This window comes from Lepidochelys kempii, chromosome 9, assembly GCF_965140265.1.
Source record: "Lepidochelys kempii isolate rLepKem1 chromosome 9, rLepKem1.hap2, whole genome shotgun sequence".
Lineage (NCBI taxonomy): Eukaryota > Metazoa > Chordata > Testudines > Cheloniidae > Lepidochelys > Lepidochelys kempii.
The window spans coordinates 43,430,072-43,449,603 of NC_133264.1; the positions used below are offsets into that span (position 1 = coordinate 43,430,072).

The 19,532-nt window shown below is 42.3% G+C and overlaps 1 protein-coding gene and 1 pseudogene across 4 annotated transcripts in view; both read left to right on the top strand.

The window, feature by feature from the left end:
* LOC140917371 (glypican-5-like) overlaps window positions 1–19,532 on the top strand; it is a 609,804-nt gene that overhangs the window by 31,120 nt on the left and 559,152 nt on the right. For all 4 annotated transcript variants that reach the window (XM_073360049.1, XM_073360046.1, XM_073360047.1 and 1 more), the window contains exon 2: window positions 11,829–11,990. In XM_073360049.1, the coding sequence (XP_073216150.1) occupies window positions 11,829–11,990 (162 nt within the window). The remainder of the gene's footprint in view (window positions 1–11,828; window positions 11,991–19,532) is intronic.
* LOC140916909 (small ribosomal subunit protein eS17-like) lies at window positions 4,909–5,334 on the top strand (annotated as a pseudogene).

Here is a 19,532-nt window from a genome sequence, read left to right on the forward strand (position 1 = left end):
GGGTGTTTCTGGTCTTCTTTGGGATTGGCCTTGGTACACCTGGAAAAGAGAGCAGACTTATAAAGGAGGAAGCCCTCAGAGAGGAACAGACAGGCAGGCTGGGAAATGGGAGACCCGAGTAGCAGCACGCTGAGGCTCCTGGTTCAGTAGAAAGCCTGCAAAGCCTGAAGGGGGCAGGAGGAGAACTTGAAGCCCCCAAAAGAGCCAGGAAGGAACTCAGACACTCTCTCTGTGGGCAGCCTAAAATAGGTCCCTGGAAGGGACTAAGAGATGGGAACAGGACTTTGGTGGGGAGTTACTCAGAATGGGAAATAATTGAGCAAGTATTGAGTGAGGGGTTTATGTTGTGGAAAGCCCAAGAAAGAAGTCCTGTAGACAGTTTGAGTACAGTGGTTGATGTATATATTTTGGATGTGGGACTGAGGTCCCCTGAAGGAGCTGCAATGGTGTGCAACCTGGCTGTAGGGCCAAGTCTTCAGAAGAAGGGTACCCCTGAACATTTAGAAGTGGCACTAGAGAGGCAGAAACTTGGCTTACTCACACCTGGGGGCTAGGGGGCGCTCTAACTGGTGGATGGCCCCATGACCTGTAGCTCACGAAAGCTTATGCTCAAATAAATTTGTTAGTCTCTAAGGTGCCACAAGTACTCCTTCTCTTTTTGCGTTTCCACCATACCTGTCCTGTTGCTATGCTCTGGGAAGGGACAAAACTGGTAAAGCTCCACTCTAGGGTATTGGGAAGTGGGGTTGCAAATAGGGAGTCCTTTTCCCTGTCTTTTAAAGGCATGTTATAATGTTTGGAGGCAGGGAAGTTCAGCCTATGTCTTGGAGCTTGTCTTCATGGCAGATTTAACTTGGGCTCAACCACGGGTTTGACCTTAACATGATCCATGTTCACACATCTGCACACCTCTGTCCATGCTACGTGGAAAGGTAGCTACCGCTCTCTGAGCTATAGCTGATAGGGCAGACCCGGAGATCGCTGTTAAGGTATATTGCTATACCAAGGTACTTGTGAAGATGTGCGGTCACACCAGTCGAGACCTGATGGTCCTCCAATCACTTTCCATAGCTCTCTGACTGGAAGTGGACTTTAAGTGGTTCTTAGAGAGTTGGGGGGCTGACTGGGCTCTACCCTCACCACCACAGGCCTGTAGGGAAAAGAAGAAGAATATGGGAGAGGAAGGGATATTCCCAGAGTTTTGCATCAATAACCTGGAATTTCCCAGGTACTAGTGTCTGGAAAATAAGGGGTACCATTGGTCCCTTGGCAGTCATGCATGGATGTGGGATTGGGGTGAGAACAGCAGTCAGTGTGTGGGTTTCCCCAGTAGGCAGAATGTTACAAATCAAACACCTTTGATCCAACTCAGAGAGGGAACATAGGGACAGGAGCCAAGGGCCACTGAAAACGGGAAAGCAGAGGCACAGATCAGTGTTGTTGTGGCCAGGATCCCAGCTGAAATTGGAGAAACTGAGGCATGACTTAGTGTCACTGTGGCTCAGATCCCAGCTGAAAGTGGGAAAGCTGAGGAAGATAAGGAGTACTGCCCATGTATTCTTTAATTTCATACCCTGGGTAGTGCCCTCAAGAGGAGTATTTTGCAATTTGCAGTCAGCTGCTGCCTCAGTCCTGGCCAGACCCAATTTATTGTTAATGGCAAAGTCTGAGATAGAGTCGTTGTTGTTGTGTGGGGCAATCCTTGAATCTCTGCAATAGGGTTTCTGTGAAAGGAAGAGAGTCAGATCTGAAAACTGATTTCAGTGCTTTGGTGAGGGGCATTGCATCTAGCATGAAAAAGAATCATTGTCTCCACAAAAGGCCGCAGCTGTCAATCCCAGTTATTGGGGTGAATGGGATCTATCCCTAGGGAACATAACAGCATACCAGCTTGGGTCCTGTCAGGAAACCATTTCCTCCCACAGTTCCTAGAGTGAGCAGCTAAGCTCTCCCACAATACCCTGTGAATGTGAGCAGTGGCACAGTGCAGTATGGTGCTAGAAATCTTGGGATATGTGCCCAATTGCCTGTATTGCTTGTCATAGCCGGGTACAACACCAGCGTGGACATTTGTGATGGCTCTGCCTATACCTTTGTGCAATTCCTTTGTCCAGTTTAACATCTCTGCAGGGTCCAGTATGGGATGGCGGGGGATGCACTTTCTGTAGTGCTGCTGTATTAATTTAGGCTTTGTGTCTGCGGGAGGTAATCATTTGGGGAGCAGTGTTCCATAGTTCCATTTCTTTTTTCGTTTGGGTTTAGCCTCCTAATCTAAACTGGTTTTTCCTGATTGCTGACCTTTCCTGGAGCTGAGGCAACAGCTGCCCAACATGGATGAGTCCCAAGAAGGACACAACACTGGCTGTTGTTCAGCCCAGCCAGATTTGAATGCAAGGTACTTAGTTCACACCTTCCTGTATTACTAAGTCTAGGAGTCTTTGGGAAAGTTTGCACAATATTAAAAGTTGGGCTTTGGATTAGGGTTTTGTTTGGAAATACTGCTTAAAAAGCCTGTCAAAATATAGCAGAACAGAGAGATTACACAGAGCTGGCTTTTTGATAGTGCCAACACAGGACTACTTTAAACCATAAAAACTATAGCCTCAACTTGTGTAAATCGGCCTATCTCCATTGAAATCACTAGAGCTAGGGCAGTTTACACCAACTGAAGATCCGGCCTTTGACTTCAGAACATGGCTGTTGCAGTACCCTTAGGGGTTTGAAAACATCGCAGAGCACTGGCTGTTTCTGTCCTGTTGATGTTAATGAAAATTGTGTGGTTAAATGCTTGTGCACCAAAGTGAATATTTTACCTTTCAGTGGGGGTGCATTTTGATTTAGATTCATGGAGATTTCATTCCTAACACTCTGCCTTATTTTTGCATTCAGGGACCTATGCATATACCTCTAAAAACTGGTTCTCCTGATGCCAGTGGCAAAAATCTCTTTGAGTTCAGTTGACCTTTGGTCCAAGTCCTCAGTTGACATAAATAGTCACAGCTCCTCCGGTTTCAATAAAACTATGGTGATTTATACCAACTGAAGATCTGGTCATATAGCTTTAGCCTGCTGCTGCTGCTGGGGTGTATTTTATAATAGCAGTTTCACATTTGTGCATGCTAAGTATTTTTAAGATTGCAGAAAATGTCCAATAGGAGCCCTTGGTTTCATAACTTTCCAAAACATTCATATTTGGGGTTGAAATTTACCATAATTGGTCTCTGCCTGAAAGTGATTTGTTTTTCTTAGTTTGAGCAAAATCCTTTGAGCTATTTTATTTTTAGTTAAATGTGAGAAAAATGCTTTTCCCTTCCAAAAAACAAAACAAAACAACCCGAAACACAATCTCACCACCCCTTTTTTTTTACCCTGTATTGCTGCAAACCAGCTGTAGTTTGACATTTGAAGTATAGCATGTACATGGCACCCTGAGGATTAGTCACTCTGCTTGACTTGAAATGCAAAATTGAGCCTTTGAAATCTGCAGCCTGCGCATGTGCAATAGAACTGTCCTGTTCCATCAATAAGTGCACACCTTAGGAACTGAGCACTGTGCATGCTTTCCATTTACTGTGGTAGAGTCAAAGGCTGGCCGGGCACTTTCATCCACTCTCCTCCCACCCCACAGTCTGTTCACGGTAGAGATGAAGAGACAGGAACAGGCATGTGACGGTCTGGCTGTTTCCTGTTCAGCAGGATTGTCCTGGTGTTTGGAATGGACGTGGCCCTCAATGAGGGCCATGTGATATGTTTTAAGTGAATGAAGTGTCTCAATGTTAAAATGTAAGGCAGTGATTAGAAAACAGTTCTACCGAGCTGGGAATGGTGCATATAAAGTGGAAGTACATGTATAGCTAGTAAGATGCTCAATTCCAAAAGCTGATCACAAGATACCGAGGTGCTCTGATACCATGGTGATCATATGGAAAACTAGATGGTGTGACAAAGTTCCTCCTCTGCCTTGGTGGGTCCTGCGCTTATTGGTGGATTTTCTCGCCTCAGAGGTTCACGGCAGCACTCCGTTTGGCCACTTTTGTGGCTCAAATCTGCCATTCACTCAGTTAGCCTCATCACAGGCCAGCATAGGGAAAGGAAGAAGAACAATCCCCGCAGTCTCGGCTGATCCACCTAGTGGATCAGGGAACGGGCCAGAGACATTCCCCGTTGGTGAAACCCAGAGTCCAGTTCAACTCCTCTGGTATCAAGTAGGGAGTTGTGGGGGGGGGAATGGAGGGAACCCGGGCCCGCCCTCTACTCCAGGTTCCAGCCCAGGGCCCTGTGGATTGGAGAGCTGTCTACAGTGGCTCCTGTAACAGCTGTGTGACAGCTACAACTCCCACGGCTACTTCCCCATGGCCTCCTCCCAACACCTTCTTTATTCTCACCACAGGACTTCCTCCTGATGTCTGATAATGCTTGTACTTTTCAGTCTTCCAATAGTACATCTCACTCTCAACTTCTTGCTCCCAGCTCCTCGCACACATACCACAAACTGAAGTGAGCTCCTTTTTAAACCCAGGTGCCCTGATTAGCCTGCTTTAATTGATTCTAACAGCTTCTTGATTGGCTGCAGGTGTTCTAATCAGCCTGTCTGCCTTAATTGTTTCTAGAAAGTTCCTGATTGTTCTGGAACCTTCCCTGTTACCTTACCCAGGGAAAAGGAACCTACTTAACCTGCTGCTAATATATCTGCCTTCTATTACTTTCCTGTAGCCATCTGGCCTGACCCTGTCACAATATGTATAATCAAGGAGATAAGCCAATGATACAGAGTGCGTCCAACAATAAGAACAGCTAATGCCAATAAAGTTCTTCAACTCCTAAAAAAAAAAAAACCAAAAAAACAAAAAACAACCTTCCCTGTTACCTTACCCAGGGAAAAGGGACCTATTAACCTGGGGCTAATATATGGGATGTGTGCGAACAAAGACCATGAAAAAGGCGGCCTGGGTCATCATTGAAAAGTACTACACCCGGCTAGGAATGACTTCCACACGAACAAACGGGTGTGTGAAGAGAGTGCCATCATCCCTAGCAAGAAACTTCGCAACAAGATAGCTGGGTATGTCACCCATCTGATGAAGCGTATTCAGAGGGAGCTTGTCAGAGGTATCTCCATCAAACTGCAGGAAGAGGAGAGAGAGAGGAGGGATAACTATGTCCCTGAGGTCTTTGCCCTTGACCAGGAGATCATTGAAGTTGACCCAGATACTAGGGAAATGCTGAAGCTGCTGGACTTTGGCAGTCTGTCCAACCTGCAGGTCACGCAGCCCACTGTGGGAATGAACTTCAAAACACCAAGAGGAGCTATCTGAATCCATTGCTGTGCTGTCACTTTTATAAACGTGATAAACCAAAAAAAAAAAAATCAATCTCCCATAGCCATCTGGCCCGACCCTGTCACATAGGGTACGGAGATGAATCACTATATTGCCAGCTCTGTAGCACTCCTATTGTCCCTCTCTCAAGTGCATTTTCAGAATGGTTTTTGTGGATTGTACTGATGAAAGGTCTGCTGGCTACTGCTCAGCTCCTCAGCGTCCCCAGTCTCTGTTGAACAGCCTGACAGTGTACTGCCATGATGCGAGGGTAGCTCAAAGGCTTGTTGAAGGGGAACCTATATACTCAATGAACATGGTCACAGTGAATTTCAAAAATAGCTTTCAACAAATATTTTCTGATAGATGTTTCACATGGCTTTCCTGTGTCAGTGACTGTGCAGTATGCTTGCACCATGGTTGACTGACTGACAGACCATTTCAGTAGGACATTACAAACCATTGAGCAGCACTGAAGAATCCATGCCACAAGTGTAGCACAAGGCATGGTCTTTTCCTGTTCCGCAGTGGTATACAAGATGGTACAGTAAATATGCAGCAAGTTTAGAAAAAGCATATACACCATCTAGAGAGAATTTAATGGGTGCTAGTCACTGAAATGACATAACTGATCAATTTTCTTCCTTTCGTTTACCTCCATAATTTGAAAAGAGTATCTTTATTTTAGTGACTGTTCACGATGGAGGAGATTTTTTTTTTTAAGGGAAGCATAGCCATCTCAGCTCTAGGAACAATCATATGGTTGTGATGTCCTTATCAAACAGAACAGATTGCTGTGTTAGTAAGTCACCTGCCCAGCACTCTTGGCAGCTATGGATCTGAAATCTGATATATATTCCTGAGCCTGTCGCAGCAGTGTTAATGCAGTTTGCCACTCAGTGCTTTCTTTCCCCATCCGTATGCCTTACTGATGGAGACTGTGTTTTACATTAAGATGTAATGGGATGAATTTATTATCATATTTCCAGCATTATTAAAGTCTTCAGGACAGTGCTAATCAGCTCTAATTAATCTCAGCACCAAGGAATGTAGAGTACAGAAAGCTTATATTAGAGTTCTATAATTGGGCTAAAGGTTCTCCCCCAAGGCTAATACTAAATAAGAGAGAGCTGCCAAGCTTGGTATATGATAACAATACTGACTTAAAAGTATCATTAGGAGACTAAGGATCATTTTGTTGATCTTTTAATGCTTTGTGTTTTACATCAAGTTCTTAACTTTCAGGGTCTTTGTGCTGTTGCTTTTTAAGAATGCCTTTTATATCCTTTCAGCTCTGAATCAGCAGACCTAATCATCAGCTTCCCGCAGCATTCATCCAGGGAGTTTACTGAGTGAGGAATTCCAGGAGAGCCGCTTCCCTTGGGGCTTCCTACGGCTTTCTTAAAGCTTTCTTAAGGAGACATTAGATTCTTCCAGATAGCTGCTTTGGTTCAAATCCTCTGGCCTTTTGCATGGGTCTGTAATGTGCATAACATACAGAAATGTCATGTTTCAGTTTTACAGGATGGGCACGGAGCTGGCATGAAGGGTTTTAGTTCCCAAACTCCATACACTGTGAATCTGAGCCCTTCCAGGGCTCTCAGAGCAGGGGTTCAGAACACCTCTGTGCAGAGGGGCTATGGGAGCTAAGGGGAAGAGTCCAGCACCCTGAGTAACAATAGCTTGGGGCTAAGGATGTTAGGTACAATTTTCAAAAGAGCCTAAGTCCTATTTTCAAAAGTGACTTAGTCACATAAGAACCTAAGTCCTATTGACTTTCAATGAGTCTTCAAGCTTTTCTATACGAACACTTAGTGTGCAGCAAGTAGGGATGTAAATCTACCCCACACTAGCTTGCTGCACACTAACTGCATGGACATTGCTGCATGCACTAAAAGTTCCTTGATGCTTTTTGATCTACCCCACTTTGAAGTGGGAGGAGATTAAAGCCCACTATGGGATTTTTAATGCACAGTGGCAGGGTCCACATGGATGCTTACTGCGTGGCAGCTAGAGCAGGATAGATTTATACCCCAGCTTGCCACAAGCTAAGTGTTTGTATGGACAAGTCCTCGTGCTCCTAAGTAGTGCTGTGCAGCAAACACTTCTCTTGTCCCCCAAGAATTGTTGAGATTTTATAAAAAAAAAAAAAATTCTCATCCCAAATGAGTACAAAAAGTCAAAATCTTAAACTTTTTTGCAAATCAATAATTCCCAAAACATTTAAGTTCTTGTCAATTGAAATGTTTAATTTCAATAATTTCCAAGCTTTTTGTTTCAATTTCAATTTTTTTATTTTATTTTACCTTTTTAGTATAGTCTAGACAATTTCAAAACAGTCATTTCAGAGAGAAAAAACAAAACTTTTCATTTTGAAAATGCAGTAATGAGTTCTTTCAACAGTTTCAAAATCTTTATTTCACTTTTTTTTTCTCAATTTGAGGGAGTCCTCAAAACCAGTTCTTTCCTGGAAGTGGTTTTGGTTTCAATGAACCAGCATTTTCTGATAGGAAAAACACTGGAAAATTCCCAGCCAGGTCTACTCCTATGTCACTTAGATACTTCGGAAAATGTTATCCACCCCTCATTCCTCCACCGTGCTTGCATTTACCTGTGTGCACTGCTGATTTTCTTGGCGTCAGTGTGAAGAATTGGCCCATAGTGCTAAGTTAGTCATGTTGTCCATGAAATATATGTAATCCATGTGCATGGGGGTGGAAAACAGTTGTATTTTCTAAAATGATGGTAGTCACGTAATGGACTTTGAATTTAAATGAGCAACAAACAAACGTATTCCTGCAGACGTGCTTCTGTATAGTGCGCACTTTTTATGTTTTCCATATTCATATTCATGCACTAATTAGTCTGTAAAAGCCAAACAAGCAGAAATACTAACAAGTATTGCTCTCGTTGGGCCTGATTCTCCAAATGGATCCAAATGCACAGCATCCCATTTGAAATCTGTGCATATGGTTCCCCTTGGAGAATTGGAGTCCTATTCTTTCGTTATTTGTCAGAGATCAAATGTTAGTTACACAGGGTGGGATTTCGAAAAGTGTGTAAATGAATTAGAAGCAAAAGTCTTATTGCCTTTTGGCCGACAATGGGTATGTCCACATCGCAAAGAGAAAACTGTGGTGCCAAGTCTCAGTCTCAAACTGACTTGCGTTGGTGAGGCTCGGACTACAGGGCTAAGTGTAGATGTTCTCACTCAGGCTGGAGCCTCGGCTCTGAAGCCCAGCAAGGGGTAAGGTCTCAGAGCCTGGGCTCCAGCCTGAGTGGGAATTTTTACACTGCTACTTTTAGCCCTGCAGCCCAAGCCAGAGTGAATTGACCTCAGCTCTGAGACTTGGTGCCCAAGTTTTTCCTGGCAGGATTGACATACCCTTGGGCGCTTTTGAAAATCCCTATTAACTGTAGTTAGTAACACAAATCTTCTTTTTTAATCTTTCTTTTTATTCACTTGCTGTACTTTTAAAGTTAAACCATATTTATATTTCTCAAACAAAGTATGTATTGAAAGGTTTCAGAGTAGCAGCCGTGTTAGTCTGTATTCACAAAAAGAAAAGGAGTACTTGTGGCACCTTAGAGACTAACCAATTTATTTGAGCATAAGCTTTTGTGAGCTCACGAAAGCTTATGCTCAAATAAATTGGTTAGTCTCTAAGGTGCCACAAGTAATCCTTTTCTTTTTATGTATTGAAAAGAATGCAGATGTTAAAGATATCTGTCTTAAGGGTGTATCCTGCTGCCCACCACCATAGTAGCTAAGTGCCTTCTGTCACAATTTCAGGCCAACTGCACCTGTATTCCCTCTCATGGTCCCTCAAGGGCACCCACAGTAGTTTCTGGCTTCCAGCTGTCACCTGTCTTGGGCAGAAGCCTGCGTCTTGCTCCCTTCAGAGCAGGATTTTAAGGCCACACAGCTCCCTGAATTTACACCGTGATGGCCCCAGCAAACCTGGCAACCTAAATGCTCATCTGCATTTTGCTTTCTCCCCAGAGGCTGTGACCACTGTATTGCCCACAGTTATAAGTTAACACAAGCACAGTTTTTCTTAGGTGAAAGCATATTTAAAACCTACATACATGCTAATAAACTTACGAGAGGTCATCCTAACTCCAGTCTCAGGCTCTGAGAGGTATCTGGTTTTGAAAACTTACAACTGGGTTTTGTTCCTGGCTACAAGTTCGTGACTGTCTCAAAGTCAGAACCAGAACCCAGGCTGGGCAATTTGGCTGTCTCCTTATACTGCCTGAGCCTTTTATCTCCAGCATAAATCCACAGACCATGACCCAGTCCTCCTCATGTAGCTGGAAAATGCTGGGTTTTTGCATAACTAGATGTGAGGACTTTGCATTCATCTGTCCCTAGGTATACCCTAGGAAATCCACTTCACATATATTTTCCCCAAAGTCCATTCTTGTCTGGAACATTTTCAATATAGTCCTTTGAACTCCCAGCGCTCACTTCACATCTCTCCCCTAGAGAGGTTACATGCGATCCTGGCCCACAATATTACATAAACTTTACAGTTTATACAACAGAGCCCAAAGGTACTTAATCTTAATTCAACAAAGTCTCCCAAGGATATGCAGGAAATTGCCATATCTATCACACCTTCCAAGTACAATCAATCGCAATAGCCAAGTCCCTGATGGAGTCTCTGGCACTTCTCCCTTTTGAGGTCAAAACTCTGCTTGGGATACAGTGGTGTTGGGGTTTTTTTTAAGTATTTGTATTAATTTCATTTTTTTTTTTGGTTAGGGGGTAAGATTAGGAAAGAGGAGTCACTGTTGTGAGTGTCTTTTTTTTTTTTTTTAATGGGGGAAAGGTTTTTTTGAAAAGGGAAGATTTTGCAACATTTCCTAACGTTGGTCACACTCAGGATTTGCCTGATCTCCAGAAGTTTTATTTTTACATTTTTTTTTTGTTAATTCGTAAAACCACTCATTTTAGGCAGTTTTTCTTATAGGGACTTTCTTAACCTTTTGAATTTACTTAAAAATTGCACACTTGAGAGAGGGAATGTGTGTCTCTCTTTTTAAAATGTTTTGTGTCTGCACCAGTATTTTCTCTTTGTGTTCAGTTACTCCTCTTTTCTCTGTCCCTTCTTGCTTTTCCTCTGGAAAATATATATTTTATGAATCACCAAGATATCTTTATCTATATTCTATCACCATTCCTTTTATTGACCTTAATGGCGTCTGCTATCGCTATGAATACAATACATAACCCGTGAATATCCATCATGACTGTATATAGTCTAAATTCCATAATCGGGAATACTGAACTTGCATAAAGTACACACAAAAGGATTAAAACAAATTCAGACAGATCTCATCCAGAAGAACCTGTATTTTTATGCAAAATTTAATGAGTCACTTTCTCTGTGGTTGCAAAGCAAAATATGACTTCAGTTCTGTTGCATTGTAAGGCAGGGCCGAATTTGGCCCTCAATATTTAAAGTTACATTTGATTTAAATAAAACTCCCCCAAATTATTATTTTATTAGTAAGGAGGCTTCTCAATATAAGGCTGGGAGTAAAAATGGGTTGTTTTATTTGTATTACAGTAGCACCTATGGGCCACATAACTTCCACTTCAGCCTAGCAGAATTTGACACACACATTTCACACTTCTGGGCTGACACTTTGTGTTCTGTGGTTTCCAGCAGATATGCTGCTCCTTTAAATGTAGTGGGTTTAAAGTATCACTGTGCTATGATTTAGCTCTTAATATTTTAGTTCAGGTGATTTTTGTGCCTATTGTGTGTGGTGTTCTGGCTTCTTGTGATTTTTAGTGCTTCGTCATGACACTCAGCATCGACCAGCGATGGAATAACTGACAAGCTTATACACATTGTAAGGAGAGTGGTCACTTCAGATAAGCTATTACCAGCAGGAGAGTGGGTTTGTGTGTGTGTGTGGGGGGGGGTTTGAGAGAACCTGGATTTGTGCTGGAAATGGCCCAACTTGATTATCATACACATTGTAAGGAGAGTGATCACTTTAGATAAGCTATTACCAGCAGGAGAGTGGGGTGGGAGGAGGTATTTTTTCATGCTTTATGTGTATAAAAAGATCTTCTACACTTTCCACAGTATGCATCCGATGAAGTGAGCTGTAGCTCACGAAAGCTGATGCTCAAATAAATTGGTTAGTCTCTAAGGTGCCACAAGTACTCCTTTTCTTTTTGCGAATACAGACTAACACGGCTGTTACTCTGAAACCTGACAAGCTTTTAACAGTGATATGACATAGAATGGGAGCACATGACACTGTGAAGTTATTCAGATCTGGCTGACACTGACATATAGAAAATTAGAGCCCTTAAGGTGCTAACTCAGTTTCAATGTTTCATTTCTTATGAGTTTTGTCTGATGTAGGACATCCACCTAGGTTGTTAATTTGACTATAAGAAAAAGCACTTTCTTTTACTTGTATGGTATATATCTAGAAAGTAGTTTTAATTCTTCTATTTCTGGTTTTGTTTTTGTTTTCCAAAAGAATCGGATTTGCAGATCTGCCAGCACAGAGCACCAACCTGTTGCACTAAAAAGATGGAAGAAAACTACCAGACAGCTGTTCGGAGAGAGAGGACTCAAAACATCCAGGCCTTGAACTTTGAACTGAAATATATGATAGTTGGTCATATCACAGCTTTTCAAGGTAGGAAACACATGGAACTTCATGACCCCCACAAAATAAGCATGCTAATGTTGTAGAAGTTATATAATTTGTACTATATAATTGCAGGCAAGGTTCTCTCACTTGTGTTTTTATCATTTCTGCTAGATGTTGAGTCATGGTTTGTGCCTCAGCTTTCTGTGGCCTTGATTCAGGAAGACATCCCTCTTCAGGAGAGCACTTGGGCATGTGTTACTTTATGCGCATGTTTAAATTCTCTACTAACTAGACATGGATTTAAGCAAATGCCTAAATGTTTAACTGAACTTGGGCCTACCTTCTAGGCTTGAAAAAGACTCAGACTTGGATTTTCAAAGGCACAATTGGTAGATGGACACTAAGACCTGAAAAAGAGCTCTCTAGCTCAAAGGCTTGTGTCTGTCAAGACCTAGGTCCAGTAAAAGATATTGCCTCACCCACTTTGTCGCTCTAATATCCTGGGACCTACACAGCTACAACAACCCTGCAAACATTTGTATCTACATTCTCCCATTCAATGTCAAGGAACAGAAAGTAGAATAAAATGTTTTTCTTCCTGATCCCTGATATAGTTCACAGAGAGAACTATCATCTGACTAGTGCCTTAAAACGTTTCACAAACTATTGAGTCACTTGAAGCCTGACTCCTTTTTGAAGAGTTGTGGCACCCAGTTAAATGTGAGTGCATGAAGGAATTGACATTTGAAAGATTATGTTCTGAGAGGAGTGACTGTTCTCTTAATAACAAGTAGAATTGTCTTTCATCTGGAGATTGCTATATTCGGGCTGGTGTCTTCTGGTCACAGTATTACTCAGGAAAATCAAATGCTTGTATAGGACTTTATATTGCAAAGTGCTGAACGCTCTGTCGGCAGTCCAGCAAAGAACTTACGCACAGGCTTAACTTTAAATGTGTGAGTGGTCCTATTGATTTCTGTGGGACTACTTGTGCTTACAAAGCACTTCAGTACAGACTTCTTTTTTGTATCTGGGCCCGAGTGCTCAGCACCTTGCAGCATTAAGCCTTAAAATATGCTAACCTGGACCAGGATTCATTTGATTAATAGAATTGGCATCATCCTGTATACTCAGTGTTATCAGCAGATTTGTAGATCTCTTGTCTAGATGCTGCCTTTGGGGGGAAAAAAGATGACTTAAAATAAATAGAAATTAGTAAATGGTTTAAAGCAGTGTGTTTCAATCTGTGGTCCATGAACTCTGGGGTCAACAGACTATCTAAGATTTCCTAAGGGATCCACACTCCATGCAAAATTTTTTAGGAGTCCTTAAATGAAAAAAGGTTGAAAACTACTGGCTTAAAGTATGACCATAACAAATGCTGAAAGCTTAAGAAGGCAATCAAATTACAAACTAAAAGTTTTGCTTTTACTTTTGGATGTTACAAGCTGGAGGGAGGTGAGAGCAGGAGGGGGACAGCATGAGAGACATGGCATTTGCTTTATTTCACAGTTAGTCTTGGAAAATACTTCAATATTCCACATGGCTTTAAAATCCGGTAGCAAGGCCCTTTCGAGCAGCACTGTGGTAAAGCTGGGAAATACATTGTAATTGTTGAATGCTGGTGAGTGATTCAAGTGATCTTTCAGTATCGTTATAGAATAAAGATACGGTCAGAATAGATTAACCTCTCAACCCCTTAGGTCAAGCCAGCAGTTTTATTCCTTGATGCTGATGAAGCCTTTGGAGGAAAGTCTTTGGACATTTCAAGTAGCTTAAATTTCCAGTCGTTTCTTAGAAATGGGCAAATAGGTTGTTTATTTTAAGTTATGGACTGTCTTTTGTCTAGGTTAGGTGAGAACTTTTGATAATGTAACTTTGCTTTGTTGCACTGAGAGCTTCATGTGTTCTTTAGGCTTTCCTTTGCACAAAACCAAAGTTCCTTTCTTCATGTGACATTCTGTTGCTAAGAGTGGTATGATACAGGACACTTACCAAGAGGTGAGATCTTAGTTCAGTCCTTTTTGTCCATTTTGTTTTGCTGCTGTTTTACATTATTATAAAAAGTCATGGCTGCAAATACGTGAATCAACTTAGTCTCAACAAACCTTGTTTTAAAAGGGCCTCAGGTCTTCCTTAGCCTTGGTGCTGTAGAAGCAATACAGCATCATTCAAAAGTGAGTTGCCACTTCTCCAGTTGCTTATTTTTGAGGGTGTCTGCTGTCTTTCAAATTTTCTTTGCCTCCTTGAATGTTTTACAAGATCTTCCCCTTTTAGAGGGCAGCTCGCTAGTAGACCTTGTTGCCTACTCTTGGGAAACATATGCTCAGATGCTTTTATAGACTCCTACAATTCAAAGCCATTGTATTACACACACTTTGTGAGTGTGTGATCCCTAAAACTATAATACAGCTTTTAGGATGGGATTTTCAAAAGGGCTCAGTGTTGGCCGAATTCTGCTCCTGTTGGAGTCCGTGGGAGTTGGACTTTAATGCGAGACTAGTTCGGCCCGTGCTGAGCACGCATGAGAGTTGGACCCAAAAGCGATGCACTGGGTTAAAATGATACATGAATTTTTAAAAACCCTCCCATTTGGGCAATGTTGTTTCTCATTTTCCTGTGTGGAGGCCAAATCCCATTTACTTAGATGGGGCCATAATTGGGTTCTGAGAGTATTCGTGGGAAAGCTTGGATATTTGATTAGAGAGGAGATTTTGATGCAAGCAGGGCAATATGAAGAGGGTTCAACTGAATACTCTCCCTGACATGCATGTGAACCTCAAAAGGTTGTATCTATTTTGGACTGAGGAGACTTCATTTTATTTTTATTAAAAACACACACACACACACACACACACACACACACACACACACACACACACACAGGTATTTGAATTATTCTACAGTCAAAGCTGAACTAAACTATTTTTAACAGCTGCCAAAGTCACGTAACATGATTAGTGTGTAAAACTCAATTAAATGTATTACATCTGTGGACAGACTTGTTATTTTTGGATTAGTGCCCAGTTCAGACACATGGTCAGCTTTAGCACTACTACTGCTGAATCCCTTTTTTTTTCCTTTAAATTTTGCAATCTGAGCAAAGCTGTGCTAGTGCAAACACTTAATAAATCAAACTTTCACATTCTGCAAACGTCTGAGCTTGTGTTTCTGCCTCTCGTGTTGTTGCTGTAATACCTGAGTGGAATAGGAAGAGGGACCACTTGGCCTTGGCTATAGGTCTGGCAGGCACCTTTCCTGGTAATGTTGGGGATGGATGGATGCTGGTAGGCTGATGTCAACTAGCCAATTGGATCATGAGAGACACCACCAGCAATTGGATTCTACGGTGATGAAAGAGAGAGACACTCTGTCATCTGAATCAGGCCCTGAGTATCTGAGATGATGCCAAATCAAAAAGTCGTTCTGTATATGGCATATTGTAAAGGTTTAATGGGAAAATTCTTGGATTTACTATTATTTAACATGTTATATCATGGAAAAGTCTAAAAGCCATAACCACTGTGCAGACATATTGTTAATGATGGTCCCAGCCACAATTCCTGGCTTGTAGTCTAAAAGAGAAGATGTAGAAGGTGGATGGGACAAGCAGGTGGGCCAGGGTGCAGAAAACAGTGTAACAAATAACTAGAATATAGAATGTTTACAGGTCTTAGTCAGCCGGGTATAGTGATCACAGTATGTCAACTTCCTAGCCACTATCAGGTTGTACTTTACCATATGCTGTATGGGAAAGTTCAAACCGTCCCATCCCTCAACCCCACTGTCCAGCAGATCCTCTGTCCCCAGCCTGGGATGACCAACTAATCCTTTTTTTACTTTTAAATTGAACGGAATCTAAAATGCAACCTTATCACTAACAAAGCCTTTCATTCTTTAATTCATTTTGAGAACAGAATATTCTTCCTTGAGCTAAGCATTCCTTTCTTAAAACTTTCTGTTTGCAAATAAACAGCTGAATTGCTGAAGGTTAGAGTGCAACAGGTTAATTTTGCTTGTGGTGATACTACACATTATTTGACACCTTCCCAGCCAGCCACTCCTGCACTCCTTGTGGGGAGAGTTTCAAACAAGAGGACTTGGATTCATTGTTAATGGATTAAAAGCCATGCGAGTGTGGAGACTGAAAGTTGCTGTCAGAAGAGGTATCATAGTCTGACAATAAAGCTTTGTTGTGTGCAGACAGCAGAGAGAAACCTGCCCTCCATCCTCACTGCCTTTTCAATGGAGCACTAACAGGTGCTCTGTATGAGGCCACAGAAGGTTGGCTCTGCTCCTGTCATCTTATGGTGAGGCTAATTTGTGGTAATGAGAATCCAACTGCTAGTAATTTATTCATTTGGCTGATGATCTCTGGGGAGAGGTGGGACAATGTACTTTGAAACCTATGCCAATTTTCAGCCCCCAAATTAGCAGGTGTTAGAGCTGCCAGAAAATGATTAGTAGAAGTTTGACTGTTTCTGACAATTTGGTTTCTCACTGGTGTATTTCTCTCATATTTTATTTACTTTTCACAACAGACTACAGGAAATAGATGCTCATGGGTGCTGAATAAAACACTGTTGTGTGAACAACAGGATATTGGCCATAAAGCAACGTTTTAATTCTGTGGGTCATAGAATCAAAGCAGCCCTACTACATAACATTTGGGTTCCCCCCTCCAGATTTTGCATGTTCCCATTAGGGCTCAGTTGTCCTATCAGACACAGCTGTAAGGAAGGAGCCGTTTGAGTCAACGGGTGTAGTTCTTCCCATGGTGCCCTGACATATGGGGATTTCACAGCTGGTGCCATTCCCTGGCCCTTCCTCCCCTTCACCCTTGAGGTGTCTGGAGGGGCTGTGAGGATGGCTTGCCCTGAACAAGGTAGAGAAATGCAAGATGGAGCGATTCCCTGTTACTGTTGTATTGTTAATAATAAGAGTGCCTAGATTCCCCACTGAGACTATATGCATATTAAGGGACACTCCCCCCCCCCAATTGTGTGATCTAAACAGGCAATAAGTGGGAGGGAAAATGGAGGCACAGACAGGTGGAGTGACAGGCGGAGCCAGGCTCAGACCTAAGGACTCCTCACTCCCAGGCTTCCTGCACTTAGGATGGAAGAATCCAATGCACCGCTACAGACTAGGGACCGAATGGCTAGGCAGCAGTTCTGCGGAAAAGGACCTGGGTTGACAGTGGACGAGAAGCTGGATATGAGTCAGCAGTGTGCCCTTGTTGCCAAGAAGGCCAATGGCATTTTGGGCTGTATAAGTAGGGGCATAGCGAGCAGATCGAGGGATGTGATCGTTCCCCTCTATTCGACATTGGTGAGGCCTCATCTGGAGTACTGTGTCCAGTTTTGGGCCCCACACTAGAAGAAGGATGTGGATAAATTGGAGAGAGTCCAGCGAAGGGCAACAAAAATGATTAGGGGTCTAGAACACATGACTTATGAGGAGAGGCTGAGGGAGCTGGGATTGTTTAGCCTGCAGAAGAGAGGAATGAGGGGGGATTTGATAGCTGCTTTCAACTACCTGAAAGGGGGTTCCAAAGAGGATGGCTCTAGACTGTTCTCAATGGTAGCAGATGACAGAACGAGGAGTAATGGTCTCAAGTTGCAGTGGGGGAGGTTTAGATTGGATATTCGGAAAAAAATTTTCACTAGGAGGGTGGTGAAACACTGGAATGCGTTACCTAGGGAGGTGGTAGAATCTCCTTCCTTAGAGGTTTTTAAGGTCAGGCTTGACAAAGCCCTGGCTGGGATGATTTAACTGGGAATTGGTCCTGCTTCGAGCAGGGGGTTGGACTAGATGACCTTCAGTGGTTCCTTCCAACCCTGATATTCTATGATTCTAACAATCTGCCCACTAGACCACTCTGCCTCCCACTTTATGACCCCACTACAAAAGCCAGGTCCAGTCTGGCTTTTTCTCAGTGCAGACAGTAAAATGACTGACAGTGCAGTAATCAATGGGCGCTGGATCTTCATGTCACTGGCGTCCCTGCCTGCATGACAGCTGGTGTCCTAAGAAAGAAGTAATGTAACTAGCCAGCACCACCAGCCTCCTGGCTGGCCTATGAAATGAGCATTTTGCATATGAGTTTGCTGAGTCACAGGGCTGCTGACACATATCTTACTGAACTTGGAAATATTCGCTTGAAATGTGGGCGACTGGTTAGCAAAGCTGACATGCAATGAAATTTACAAAACAAAAAAAACTTGGCTGCAGAAATACATTCTGGTTTGTAGTTAATTACTATATGAAATGTAGGCACAGTGTGGTGAATAGATGGCATCCAAAATCAATGAGCTATTTAAAAAAAAAAAAATCCTGCCTGTGGATTATTTACTGCTGGATAACAGAGAAGTAGGAGTCTTGTTTTTAAATAGGTTTTTTGTAATCTCATAAGACTTGGTCTTTTATCCGGACAAACTGTACACACCCCTTTCCACATGCATGACCCTGCTAAGTAGAGTCCTGTACTCTACTGACCTACTGAGCTGAAAGTTAGCCAAGGTGTATAATTTTGTTTTGGCTTGTTGAACAAAGGACTCCCTACAGAGAGAGATCCAGGAGAGGCTCCATTGGAGTATTTCTCTTCCCCTCCTGTACATGGTTCAATCCCATTTGAATGGGCCAAATGATCTCTGTTTGTAGCTGTGAAAGTTCTGATTTCAAAAAAATATATTTGTCTAAAAGGAAGATTGGAATATCCCTTTTAGCCGTGGCATCTTATGCATGATGAGCATACATAGTCTTTTGTCTCCTGTTGGTTTTGTGTTGTGTTCATGTTTACCAGTTGGGATGGCACTATATCTTCACAGGTATAAGATATATTTACTTACATCAAGCTCCATCATATTGCCACTGCTGTCCATTTTATTATTAATAATAATAACACCTAGCTCTTTATAGCACTTTTAATTCATAGCTCTCCCTTGACAAATATTAGTATCATTTCCCCATTTTACAGATGGGGAGATATGGAAACTGAGAGATGAAGTAACTTTCCCAAGGTCACGTGGAAGGTCAGTAGCAGAGCCAAGAATAGATTCTAGGTCTTCTGAGTCCCAGTCTTGTCCATCATGAGAGGCAGTGTAGAACAATGGATTAGACACTGGCTTGGGATTCTGAATGAAGGATCATCTTTTTGAAGTTATTCATCTTCAGCGTTATGACGGGGTACCCCTCCTTTCTTCATTTCCTCCATTGGCTCCCTCTCACTCTGTGCATCAGGAAACAGACAGAGAATACATAAGCATTATGAACTTCCCATTACTGCTTCACTAACACTTTCAAGTTAGTCTACATATGGAGAGTAAAAGTTCAGACTTCTTTCTGATCAGTGTCTTTTTCTCAGCAACATATTGAATTATACTTTGCAGTGTCTAATATTCCCTGAAGTTCTAACCTTTTTATATTCTGAACATGTAAAATTAAAAAACCTTTGAGCTGTGCCAGGGAGCATGAATAAATATTAGCATCACATTGTGAACGAACGATTATTGAGCTTGCCCTGCAGTGTGCATCTTGTGTATACTAGACCTCCAAACTCTTCAAATGGAATGAGGTGTTTGTTTG